The sequence below is a fragment of the Drosophila biarmipes genome, chromosome 2L (genome assembly GCF_025231255.1).
Source record: "Drosophila biarmipes strain raj3 chromosome 2L, RU_DBia_V1.1, whole genome shotgun sequence".
In the NCBI taxonomy this organism is placed as follows: Eukaryota; Metazoa; Arthropoda; class Insecta; order Diptera; family Drosophilidae; genus Drosophila; species Drosophila biarmipes.
Genome location: NC_066612.1, coordinates 17,110,357 through 17,123,647, shown reverse-complemented (window position 1 = coordinate 17,123,647; position 13,291 = coordinate 17,110,357). Strand labels below are relative to the sequence as shown.

The 13,291-nt window shown below is 43.7% G+C and overlaps 1 protein-coding gene across 2 annotated transcripts in view; it reads left to right on the top strand.

The window, feature by feature from the left end:
- Positions 1-13,291, top strand: part of LOC108034080 (transcription factor hamlet) — a 30,531-nt gene that overhangs the window by 10,215 nt on the left and 7,025 nt on the right. The window contains exons 1-5 of one of the 2 annotated variants that reach the window (XM_017108844.3): positions 130-397; positions 2,471-2,985; positions 6,362-6,493; positions 6,590-6,809; positions 11,812-11,956. In XM_017108844.3, the coding sequence (XP_016964333.1) occupies positions 370-397; positions 2,471-2,985; positions 6,362-6,493; positions 6,590-6,809; positions 11,812-11,956 (1,040 nt within the window). In that variant the 5' untranslated portion in view covers positions 130-369. Of the gene's footprint in view, positions 1-129; positions 398-2,470; positions 2,986-6,361; positions 6,494-6,589; positions 6,810-11,811; positions 11,957-13,291 lie in introns of those variants that run through there. The other variant, XM_017108843.3, reaches the window with a different exon arrangement.

Here is a 13,291-nt window from a genome sequence, read left to right as displayed (position 1 = left end):
TGGCTGGCAATCGGAATCGGGAAAATCACACTCGCATTTTCGCTGTCGCCGTTTGCATTCTCTGCCGCAGCACGCCGTCGACGTCGGCGTCGCTGCCACACAGTTCAGTATTTGAGTTCTTCATATTTTTGCGCTATCGCCGCTTCTTTTGCTGGCTGGCAGCAGTCTTGCGAAGACAACCGGCAGATAGAGACGACACCCCAAAACGTATATCTCCGCTTAAATCAACCGAGTCGCACACTAACCAGCAGAACGACATCGAGCATACGCAGTGTTGGCCCACGGAAAATGTCGCATCGCGTGTTATGAAAATATTTACAACCGATCTGTTTATTGTGATAGTTACAAGTAACGTTTGAAAGCCGAATCATGCTGTTCGATCGATATGTCATATCAGGTTGGTTCCTCGCCGTGAGTTTAAACAAAAAGTCGGTATCTCGCGGTGTGACTTACAGGGAATCGGAGTTCCCTGAACCGAATCAGTTGCTTTGAAAACAGTTTACAATGGGCTTAGCTTAATCAGCAGCAAATTGAATCAATTTCAGCCAATCTAGTCATTAGTTAATCGGCTTTGGTGTATAACTAAAAAGTACCTAAAACATGTGTACAATAAAGTGCCTAAAATAAATAAAGCTAAGACCAATCTTACCCATGGCTTGGTTTCATCCAATCTTAAGAGGCAATTAATGCTGTTGAGTCTATCACATTTAAGCCTTAATTTTTTTATATATTGGATCTATCGCCCACAAAAAATTCTGCACTTAACTTTAAGTTTAGTCAAAACTATATTTATTAAATACTGACCGCAGAAATCCTCCTTTACAGGCTTGTTAAATATATATTCCTGAGACAATGCTATTTAAAATTCCCTTTACCATTTTTTCTACATTTCTCCTCCACTCATAAGCCTAGTTAAAAACGAGCGACTAATAATGAGTTACACAAAACCCAAGTGCACTCTAAATTAGCCCAAAACACTCATTCAAGAACCCTGTCTCCGAAGCCAAAAAACATCTTTTAATCTAGTTTCCTCCGTACATTTTGTGGCAAACTTTTAATGGCCCAACTAAAGCCCAAGTAAGCTCTAAGTAAACCCATTAAAATCGATCCCCACTTATCAACCCCCACTCCCCAGAAACACAGGCAATCAACCATTTATGGGCCAGTTTTATCAGCAGGCCAGTTCCAAATGTGATTACCTAAAACACAAATTAGCCGAAGGTCTCTAGAAAAACACTTGCGCTCGGGTAAAAGCGAAATCTAAAGAAAACCAGAGTGATTAACAATTGGGCTGTGTTGTCAAATAGAAACCGAGGATAAACGCGGGATGAGTGCACTCGAGGGCGGTCTTTGAAGTGGCCTACTTCAAAAAGATTTCGCTAAACGGTGTGAAGCCGTCGGTGTTCGAGATCGAAGTCCAAGGATACTGAGCCAATGCAAACAGAGTGTGCCGCAGGATGTGCGAAATGCAGCAGGTTGTTTTTCGGGTCGATACCTCTGAACGCAATATTTATTTGACCATTGTTTGCGCCTGCCTTGCGGTCTATTTATATGGCCGGTACTTATCGGCCGGGGTAATGTTTCTGTGGCTGTTACTGTTACTGTTACTACACGTACTTCTGCTTTTCGTTATCTTTGGAAGCGCTGTCATATTTTGTCTAACAGCTCAAATTACGATTTAGTTTCAAGTGTTCGAACAAGGCGGATGGACAAGACAAGAAACCAAACAGCAAGCAGCAACTAGTAGTTGGTCAAATATCAATAATCGTCGGGTAATTTGTGCGTGTATACTTATGTTTCGAGCCCACCGATTATCTGTATCAGCAAGGAATAGCTGTGGCTTTTCCACCCCACAACTGGGGAATGCACTGCCATGAAACACTGTAAATAGTTATATCCATGACTCAACTGTCAGTGGGTTGGCTTTTTAACTGGCCAGTCTCGTCTCTCTATCTATTCATCCGGCAGACGCCAGACCAGTAACATCGATGGAAAGTGAATACAAATCAAAGCCATTTAAGTCGGAATTATTGTGTCAACAAAATAGTTGAAATACTTTCCCGTCGTTATTTATCCAGGTTTTATTTGCTCAGCCTGCTGGGGTAAGTCGGAAACGCAGGCGAGGTAACAGATATGCCCTGTCTCCGGAAGGGTAGTGGGGCCACAGACACCTGTCTTGCCGGGAAGATAGTAGCCACGTAGAGTGGGTGAGTGATAGGCGGTCCAAACAGTCCACATTGTCCGAACTGTGCGTTGCAAAATCATTCGGAGATACCTTTAAATGGAACCGGGCAACGATTGTCATCTGGCTTAAAGAGCAGTCGGCTTTATTATTATTTTTTTTTGGTAGTGACTTGACAGCCAACAACTGATTAGGATTAGGGCTTCGAGTGCTTGCCAGCGGTCGGAAAAGACATTTCTAATCGGTGTCTGTTTCTTTTTCAACTCGATTTGAATCGATTGTTAACAGGCTCCAGCGGCGACGACTTCGATCCAAGTGCGAGTGCTGTGCGTCACCATCACCATCTCCATCACCTGGATCTGACTGCCAGGAGCCAGGCCTTCAACCCGCTGCCTGAGCCAATTGAGGATTTCGCCGCCCGCCATCGTTTGCCGCAGCCGGATCCCGTGGAAGGCTCTCCCACGAGGCGGGATCTTCGAGACCAGGAGCTCCAACATCTTCCCAATCATCTCCAGCAACAGCAGCAGCAGCTCCAGCGTCAACAGCCCCCGCCCCCCACGTTGCCACTGTCCGCGGAGTCCTCCGCCGCCGCCACCGACGGCATGGAGGCCTACTTCAAGGAGCGCGCCCAGGCGGAGCAAATCCTGCAGGAGTGGGTGCGGAGGCGCGAACCCGTCTGTGATCTGGACATCCGTGATAGCGGCGGTGTCTACGCGAAGACGCCGCTCGAGAGGGGCACCCGCTACGGACCCTTCCCCATGAAGCTCAGCCACCAGCCCAACGATCCTCAGCTGGCATGGAAGGTGAGTCTATTTTTGGATTACATTTATTAAAAACAAATCAATCCCTTTAGAAAATAACTTCAGTTGAATTAGTTAAGACTCAGGAAGATCTTAAAGTCCTTCTTCCGATTTAATGATTTATGTATATTGAAGAAAAGTGAATTAGAGGATTTGGTTTATAATCCATTTCTTGAATATTTTCAAGCTAAAATTGTTAATAATAAGAGTTTGATGATCCGGAATTATTATCCCTTACTTTTTATCGTTCTACTTTTACCAAAATCATACATATTGATATATTTTCCTTTTTGGGTTGCACTCTCCCATTTCCTCCCAAAAACGTAGTTAGTTTCCACCACAAATATTTTCCCAAACAATTAGGACTCAAATCCAAAAATCTATACATCACAAAAATATCACCAAAACGGACCTTAAGCCTTTCACATGTGTGCCCATTTTGGCAATATCAAATTTCCATTCGATTTTTTCGGTGGTCGGGAAACTTAATCCCATCAGAGCCGTACCAATTTTTATGTGCGAAAATTGCAACCGAATTGAGTCATCCCAATGCCTCGTTTTTGGGTGGTTTTCGCAGGGAAATCAAACGATTGGAAAGAGATTTGATTAGAGCTCTACCCCGAGGGTATCAATTGTCAGTCAAATGGGCCTAATCCTTGGCCAGAGCTAATTTACCTTCGGCGGAGAGGAAAACCAGCACGAAAGTCCCAAATCCACAAAGTGCACCCCAAATGAGGCTTAAGTCGAGGCCGGCTGATGATTCCAATTAGGGTTCGGGGATCGAGGATCGGGGATCGAGAATAGGATCGCAGGCTTCGCCACTGCCGATGAACCCTTCGATCGGTTGTCAGTCAGTCAGTCAGTCAACTGACACTTTTCCTCCCTCCATCCCATTTCGTCTCTCGGGCACACAGACAATCCAATCAAATTATCGCGCCTCGTCCTGTTGACAATTCGCACGAGGAGCTGCCTGTCCCTCCTTTTTACCTACACAACTCAGGTATTGCTACAAAAATATTGTTCCTGCCACTCGAGCGAAAATTGCAAAAATAACAGAGCTGAGATCCCTTTTTGCCACTACTGCCACTGCCTTTGCTCTTGCCCTTTATTCCTGGATGATCCTCAAATCAAGCGCACTTTTATCGTTCACATTTCCGTTTTGACAGATACATTGGCCGTATCTGTCCCTGTATCTGCCACCGTTTTTCCCCGCTTGATCCTGCAGGAGGATCTGGATCTGATCTGGCAATTCGAAGCCAGTTCTGCCAGCCGAACGAACCCAACACTTTGAGATTATCTCTGGCGCGTAAATATTTTCCCTGCCCATTGACTGTTTCGTGTTTTTCTCCTCCTGCTGCTGGGAGCTGTGGCCTCCTTTTTAATAAAGTTATGAATAGGCAAGGACATGTGTGATGCTGTCCGGGGATTATCGACGGACAAAACAAGCAACTGGAACTGTTTGCCAAACTGTCACGGCCGTTTCTGGCCATGGATATGGGCATACGATCTTATCATTTTTTAGTGGCTGCATCGGATTGCAGTTTCCGTCTTGCATGTACAACAAGAAACAGAGGAGAGGCTATCTAAAAAGATTTCACATGATTTACTGTATTATCTTGGGGTTTATTGTTTAGTTAAAAACCTGACACCGTATGGGAACTTAAAGTATTTAAAAATAAGGGAGTACATTTACTCTTTTACTTTCAAGAACCCATGTACTTTTCTAGAGGTATGACTAGATTGTGGAGTGATTGGCAAAGTGAACGAAGCATTAAAACAGTTGCTAATCACGGAGTACAGAACATGTTTTTTGATTACTTGTTTGAAAAGTCATTAGGTGCAGAGATAAGACTTATCAACTTAATAATTCTAGGCAATTAATGATGGAAAAACCAGGAAATTTGTGTTCTGTAGGTATCATTATGCTCCGTTTTTCTTTCACAAAATATCTTTATACCCTCGGAGACAAGTAATGAAGAACCGTGTAGGTTTGAAAACTCCTTTTCCTGTTTTCCCACATGGGGTAACCATGTCTCCTGCCCCTTCTAATTATTGTAATTGCGAGTTCCCCCGCGTTTCACAAATCTAAGCCCTTCCAATTACACATTTTTGCAACTATAACCGTATCAAAACACACACTGCAACCTACTTGTTTGGCAAAGCACTCGAGTCAGCCGCTCCCTCGTCCTGAAGAACTCAAAGTTTATTTCATTTATGCGCCTATAATTTTGTATTTATTTTATTTTGCTCTGCATATGCCGCGGGGCAGAAGAAGCCACTTGAGGCGTTGTTAACTTAATTTTTGGAGCGTGCACACATGGCTCGCTCTCTCTCTTTCTCCGCAGACTGTGCCCTCCCACTCGCACACCGCACACCACACACCACTTAATCGCAAACTGCAAAATGCCGTTTTTCCAAATGAATTCATAGACAAGAGTTCGACGGCGGCGACTTGAACGTTGCGCATACGCAAAGTCATTCAGTCAACCGCAGCGTTTGAGTTTTGGATTTTTTTGGTTTTTTGTTTTTCAATTTTAATTTGCGGTTGCTGCTGCCTCGAACTTTCGGCGTCGCAAAGTCTACGGCAGTTTTCCCATTTCCAGCCGCAAATTCAAAAAAAAACCTCAGCCGCCGTTAACGATTTGTGTAAATTATGCGTATTTCAGCTTGGCGCCACTGCTTTTATTTTGTATACAAAAACTGTCGGCGGTTTTTGTTTAGGTTGTGTTTTTATTTTTTCATGTATTTCGCACTGTTGCTGCAGTTTCCCCTTACTGTTTGTGACCTTGATGTTGTGGGCAGACTTGTGGGCGGCGTCTTGCTGGGCATGCTTTTTATTAGAGTGCTGAAAGGGCCATATTAATTGGCTTAGTCATGAGGGGCTCTCACAGGGGATAGTGTTTCAAGAAGGCTTTTAAATACCTAATATCTTTAACAAGCTAAGCTGCTGAAAACTAAATCAAGGAAATGTAAAAAATATTAAGAAAACACAATCAAAAGGGAATCCATTTAAAGAGTTCGATTTACATCTGAAATATTTATTTCCCTTTCTTATGTTAATAGTATTAAAAATTTTAATTATTAAAAGGACATTAATTTATTTTAGAAATCTATTTTGTTTTTTAATTTTTATAAACTTGTTTTACACCTGGAATGTATATTTTCTACCTGTAAATCAGTCAATTATACACAATATAACACTTAAAGGTTTGTGCCCTGGCTTAGCCGAGACAAAATTGTAAAAATAGAACAGCTGTAAGGGGTGAGCCCATAGATGGCGCCATAAACATTTGTATTAAATTTTCAATTATCCTTCGATAAATAATAAATATATATACATTTTCATTTAAAACTAATTACCCTTATGCTATGTTCACAGGCCCATGGCAGACATTATAATGGATGGCTAGAGCCCACAGACGATGTGTCCACGTGGTTGAAGAAAATCAGAAACGTTCAGGAGGATGGCATTGGCGAGGCTAATTTACAGAGCTACGTTAATGGCGGTTATGTGAGTACAGAGCCCCCAGCCCCTAATCAAGACCCCTGAGCACGTGCCACTCGATTTTTGACAATTTTTAACAATTATTTCCCCTTTTTTTAATAGCTGTGGTACGAGACGAATCGGTTTGTAAATGCTGGCAGTGAAATGGTCGTCGATGGGCGACCCAAGAGTCCCGTTCAACTAAACGAGAGCTTCATTAACGGCGGCAAGGCCCTGGCGGTGGCAGCAGCAGTCGCCGCAGTGGCAGCTGCCTCCTCGGGGCCGAAGAGCGGCGGAGGGGGGAGCTCCCTGCCCAGCGATGACCGCAGCGATCGTGATAATGGTGAGTTCTATAATTTAAGGATTTAAGGAATTTATACTTTTTCAACTATTTGAAACCTGCAATTTGAACAATTTTAAAACAAGGATCTTAGAAAGAAGTCAAATATGAATTATATTTTCTTAGTCCAAAGATCCATTTTTAAGTACTTACAACCTTGTGAATGTATGTAAATAGGTCTATAGAAAACATATGTTATTTGAAAATATAATGACGTTTGACATCTATTTAAGCTGAACAGTTCAACATTATAGAATATTTTTAGTAGCCTACAACGCAGTAATTAAGATACAAATACCCATCCTAAAGCATAGCTACCAGGACCCCTGACACAAAATGATTCAATTCCATCTGGATTTGACATTGAAAATGAATATAATGTTGTGTCCATGCTGGTGTGGCTAATAATAAGTGCAGCTGTAGGGCCAGGCAATTAACGCTCGACGCAACCACTGTGGGTCGGGTCAAACTCGGGTACACAGAATCTACGATCCGGCGGCAATGCCCGTGACACAGCTCCTGGCACGAGCGGCGGCCCTCCGATACAATCTCGGTAACAGAACAGGGCCGAGCCGAAAAAAGGAACAGGAACAGCTTATGAGGGCTCACAGAATCAGAATCTGCCATCCCTTCCCCGACATTGCCGAGCACCCTTTTGCCTCCCCTAAATGCGATCATTTGTGCGCATGCGCCCATGCAATATTCCGGCAACCGCACATGTTTTCATTTGTTATTAAAATGTTTGATAATTTCATTAGAGATCCATCAGCAAACAAAGGGCCCGAGATTGTGTCAGCGATATATGGTTTACGCTATGTGTTGCTGACAGTCAAAATGGCACACGCTCAATTTAAGCCTAATCCAGCATCCCTCGAATCCCCGAGAAATGGGCAGCCGGGGCGTGTTTGATTATAAACATGTGGGATTTATGAACAGCTCATTTGGTGTTTCACACTCTTTTTTCCCTCCGATATCACAAATTTTAATCTCCATGAAAATATTTTCGTTGCCGAGTCGGCTTTAAATTTGAGTAAGTAATGAATATAATGGTTAAGTCCAAATGCTTATCGGTCGAATCATAGTTGCCGTACAATGGTCTTGCATTTATTTTTGAATTTCAATTAAAGCGAAGCTGTCAAAGTTTCCGTATCCGAGCTTGATATTCAACCCGCTTTCCCGTCTGCACAGGACACCTGTGACTTGACTTTTTAACGTATTTTCGGACAACTTTTCTCGCAGTTCACGCGCTGCTGAGCAGGGAAATTCCCTCTAGCCTCTGGCCGAAGCAGAAGACAAGGCCCAGATGTCCTGGCCTCAAGGATATGCCAGCGAATGCCACCAGTGCAGCACGGGGGTGGCAACGCGATCGAGGCTCCGTCCCGGAGACCCGGAGAGAAAAGGTGGCAAGGAGCGATCGAAAGTGTGGTTGAAACGGAAGCGAAAGATCGCTGGATTTCCAGGAGGGGGAGTCCAAGTTTCGGCCGTTACTTTTGTCGAGGAATATTTAATGAGTGCCTGGGCTGGGAAGTAAAGGTGGTCGAGAATTTTCAGTGAGGAAAATGCAAATGCCAAGGGGTGAAACTAGGAGCATGGGAACGTTTTCTAAAGTTGTACTAAATAACAAACTTATTTTGTAAACCTTTATAGCATAAAAATTAATTTTATATATAACAAAACAAAAGTATGAAAAACCCTTCTCTAACTTCTAGGTAAACACAATAACTATTTCCTATTGACATCTAGCCATTCCCTCAATCACTCCAAAAACAACCAACCCACAAAGTTGTCAACTCGAAGCCCCCTTCACCTTGACTCCACCCTGGCCAAAAAACAGAACCGAAAACCATTCCCCAAAAAACGAAACCAAGACACTTTTGAGATGGCTTTCGGCTTAAATCGCGGCAACTCTTCAATCGACCAATCAAACAATGGAACAAACTATACACGAAGCCCATTTAGATACATTCGTATCGCCAACTGGCGACTGGCAGAACACACGCCACATAGAAGTAGACCAAGCCCATAAACGAGATCCTAACTAACTGGCAGATACGAAAACACACAGACCTCCGCCGATTGACACTTTGTCGCCGGCAGAGCTGATGGATGATTAATGAGCTGAAAACAAAAATCGAAAGAGAAAAAATCGAATTGAATAGAAGGCTCGTGTCGCGTCTTCGCCTAAATGATCATCGTGTGTCAATTTGGGCATCATTAGGAGTGCCACCTAACCCTTTTTGGTTTTTTATTCCGGCTGCTGCCAAATCGATTAGCAGGCGGATCTAACTTTGATTTTCCACTTTTTTTCCTGAGCAAGTTGTAAGGTGTAAATAATTCAATCAATCATTTGTCAACAGTTTCGGCTTCCGTTTAGCGATACAGCCTCCGATTCAGGGTCAGCCGGTGGCTTTTTGGCAGCCAGCAGCAGATTCTGTGATATGTAATTGGCATGTCAAAGAGTTTTGACCCGCCCCCTGGGCCATCCATCCCCTCGTCCTAATCCACACATCCTGAAGCCTTACAATGGATCTATTGAATTGTCAGCTCTGCTTGGGCTAGTGAATCAATCTGTCAGATGAAAGGGGAATCCAGCTGCTGGAAGGCAGTGCCAGACGAGAAAGACCTGGTGAAAGGCGTGAAAGGACTGTGCAGGATTGGGGGAGATGCTGACAAGGGGGCTGGGAAATGGCTAAATGATAAGAAATCGATGGGTAATCAGACAGCCGAGGTGGCTGTTGTGGATGGGAAATTGAATCTTTGGGTATTTGATTAATTACTCGCGTAAAGGTTTATTAAAAAAGTCAATAGAAGGTATTCCTTGGTTAAACTTGGAAATAAAACGAGAGAGATCGCTATGAGGGGAGTGCGAAGGAGTTGAATATATGCAAGCAGCAAAGCGGCTGTTTCCAAGATTGCAACTTTATTCGCCTATAACTTTTTAATGAAAGCTATGATTTAAACAATTGTCGCCATTCAGATGCATATTGACAGTAATAACAATTTTCACTTTTATGTTCCTACTCCTTTTTATAAAGTTATGACCAGGTGCGTCTTTTATCTGGGAACTTAGTTCCCAGGATTCCTCCCTACTTAAAGCAACCCACCGAAACATAAGTTTTCCCGAGCGTTCTCAGGCCCAAGGAACCTATACCCACCCTCCCATTCGCCCAGGACACCATATGTCAGCCCACTCCCAAGCCGACTCCTATGTGCCATCTCCACCCCCTAGGGACAGCTCCTACCCTGCCTCCTACTATCCCACGCTTGCCCACCCAAAAGATATTGAAACACCCAGGCCAAAGTTCAAGTGCAGCCCACAAGAAGAAACGCTTGACGTGGGAATCTTCGCTGCCCTTGCGGCCATATTGCACACGCGGAAAATTAACTTTTGACCCAAACATCAATTACCACTGTACCGGGTCTATTATGAGAGCAGGAGGTGGTGGTGGTGCTTTGGACATCACCCCTCGCGCAGAGGGGGTGGGCTGCCTTGAGAGGCAACACCTGTTTAGAGGCCAAAGGCAGCGAAACCTGGTAAGGTGCCATATCCATATGACTTTTCCAACGAAATCAGTCCGACCGAACTGCAGAGGTTGAGGGTTGACTACTGACCCTTTGGATGTGCTTGCATGCATAATCTCTGGTCATCGCCGTCATCCCCTAGCAGCTATGTTGGTGTCACCTGGTGGTTGTCCACTGCCCACCACCCCTGCTAGCTAGTACCAATACCAAGGTAGCGTGGCCTACCCTCTCCTCAGCCACCCCCTAGAGCACCTCAGCTTTCGCCTCGACCTCTCTGCTCATACTCAACACTCATTTCCCCTAGGAATTGTTTAAAGGTGCACCGAGAAAAACAGTTGAGAACTATTAACTAAGGTTTATCATCCTCAAGTAATTACCCTTTGAATGATCTCTAGAATGCAATGATATAGATATATATTGTTCGAGTGTTCACAATATCCTCGTTTCTATCCTTTTTTAGTGCTATTTTTTAACTTTATTAAAGATCACTAGGGCTATTAAAGCTGTGTTTTTAGATACATTTTAATTAATTGTATCTCAGGTTTATTCTGTAATGTTTTATTTACATCACTCTTCCTTGCCTTCAAAGATCCAGCAACCAACCATAACTTCAATAACAGTTTTGAGACTTTATGAACCAAGAGAAACTACTATTCACTGGGTTTTTCTCTCCCTGCAGCCCTGCACTTGGCACTCGTCGGGAGTTGGCCAAGTTAAGAGCGGGGTGAGGATTGGCCCTCGATGGGGTGGGGTGGGTAGGGGTGTCTTGCCTTTACCTTACTTTCATTTGGGACAATTATCTATTCAACGTCAAGCTATGCGAGTGCCATATATGAGTGCACACGATTTCGTCTCTGCTACCAATTTTGTGTTAAGTGTTTGCGTGTTTACTCCTGGTGAGTGTGTGTCTGTGTGTCGGTGGGTGTGCGGCGGTGTGTGTTGGTCATATGTCAGTGCGTCCTGGCCGGAAAAAAGGACCTGCCGCAGATTGTTAGCGGGCAAACAAAACATTAGCTCGTCGCATTATGCTCCGCGAACGACACACTTGTTCATCAAACGCGAAGCCGAACGGTTGTGTGTCAAGTGACCAGTGGCCTAGCCCAAAGTGATAACCCACAGATCGAAGTGATATATAGTGAACACAGAACACAGAAGTTTATGCTGCGGATTTCCTGCTTCTTGTGAGTGCTTGTGAACGGCTATAAAGATCAGGAGCAAAAAGGGAGATTTGCTCAGATCACTTCTACACCTTATGTGGGTTTTTGTTTATCCGATTTTTATAGGATCCCTCCAGTTGAAAGTGAAAATTAAAAATATAAAAAATAGCCATTTTAGACTGATAGATCCATCAGAACCGTTAAATGCCAAGAAATTGCTAAACTTTATACCTTTAACAAATAATATTAAGTTTATTAGTGATCCTAAAAATGTCATTGAACATTTTCAAAACTGTCTAATCTAATCAAATCTTTCCCTATTCCAGGCTCTCTGTACAGTGGTGACGAATTCTCCAAGGATAAGAAGAACTCCTCGCTAATCAGCCAGGGAGACAACGACTTCACAGACGACGAAAACGGTTTCGATATACGCTGCGAGGTCTGTGATAAAGTCTATCCGGACTTAGAACTGTGAGTACAACTGGCCAACTTAATTGCCATTAATCAGACCCCCGGGGATCGAATCGAACTCCTGATTTTCGCGTAGGAGAATGTCTGCTTCTTAAATTGCTTTGGCATTTAAGCAGCATCGACCGTAATCTAAATCAAATTTTGTGTGTTGGTACAGTTCAAAAAAAAAAAACAAGCCCCCAATTAGCTTCCAACTTACCCAAAAGAATTATGGGTGCGCAGCGAATAAAATCTGTGTGGAAGTACAGAAGTTGAAAGAGAAATCCGACCGAGATACAAAGTATCTGCAAATGTTGCTAAATGCTTTTGGATCTAAGTGGATATGCGGTCTAATGCCAAACTCCGGCGGAGATCTTAATTAAAAGTTGATGGCGATAATAGTGCGGCCAATAAAAGTGCCATTAAACATCCAAGAGACGCTCGGCCGAAAGTGAGAGTGAGCTGCGGCTCCGAACTGAATTGAAATGGTCTTGGTCTTGATTTGACTGGCTTTCGGCTCGCTTTGGCCTGGGCCAACTTCAGTTTGCTGTACACTTTGGATCGGCTTGGCCCGTTCCATGATTGGATTTTTATGGGCCCAAATGTGCAATCTGTAGGTGTTAACTGAGCCTTAATGCCTCCTGCATTGGCTCGGCATTTCGATTTCATTCGGCTTTATTTAGTTTTAGTACTAGGTTTGTTTTTGCTTGCTTTACGACCAGGATAGCAGTAGCCACTGGGACGTTAAAAAAGGGGAAATCTTCGCTCAGAAAATTATAATCACAGGTCTTTATTACCAATTATTAGGAAAGTATGTAAATGACTGCCTTGCCATTTCGCAGTATAGTGAGTCCCCTGATTTACTTTCCCTCACATGTCCGATTCCCAGTCTGGCCATTTAGTTTCCCTCTTCAAAAACACACATGACCATCATCCTCCCACTCTCAAGCGGCTAATGCAAAAGTTTTGTCCCAATGTTTACAAATGTTTTGCGTTGTAATAAATAAATGACCCACAAGCAGCCACAAAGGCAAGAGCAACAACTGGAGGCAACACGCAAATGACATTTCTATATCCGCCACATGGGCACACGATGGCTATAATCATAGATAGCCATATATTTAAGTTGAAGTGCTAAAAGCGAGCTTTGATTTGATGTTTGGCCCGAGATGTGGAGCAGTCCGTATGCTAACCGTTACTAGAGTGGGTGGCGCTGGTGGTGCCCAAGCCCCCTGGGGTGCACTTATCAGTGGCGGTGATTTATTGAATTTTACATGAGGAGCTCCGGATGGAAGGGAAGCTATGCGAGCAATGTCTGCGTGTCCAGGCTGTCCCTCTAGTTTTCCTTTTTTGCCA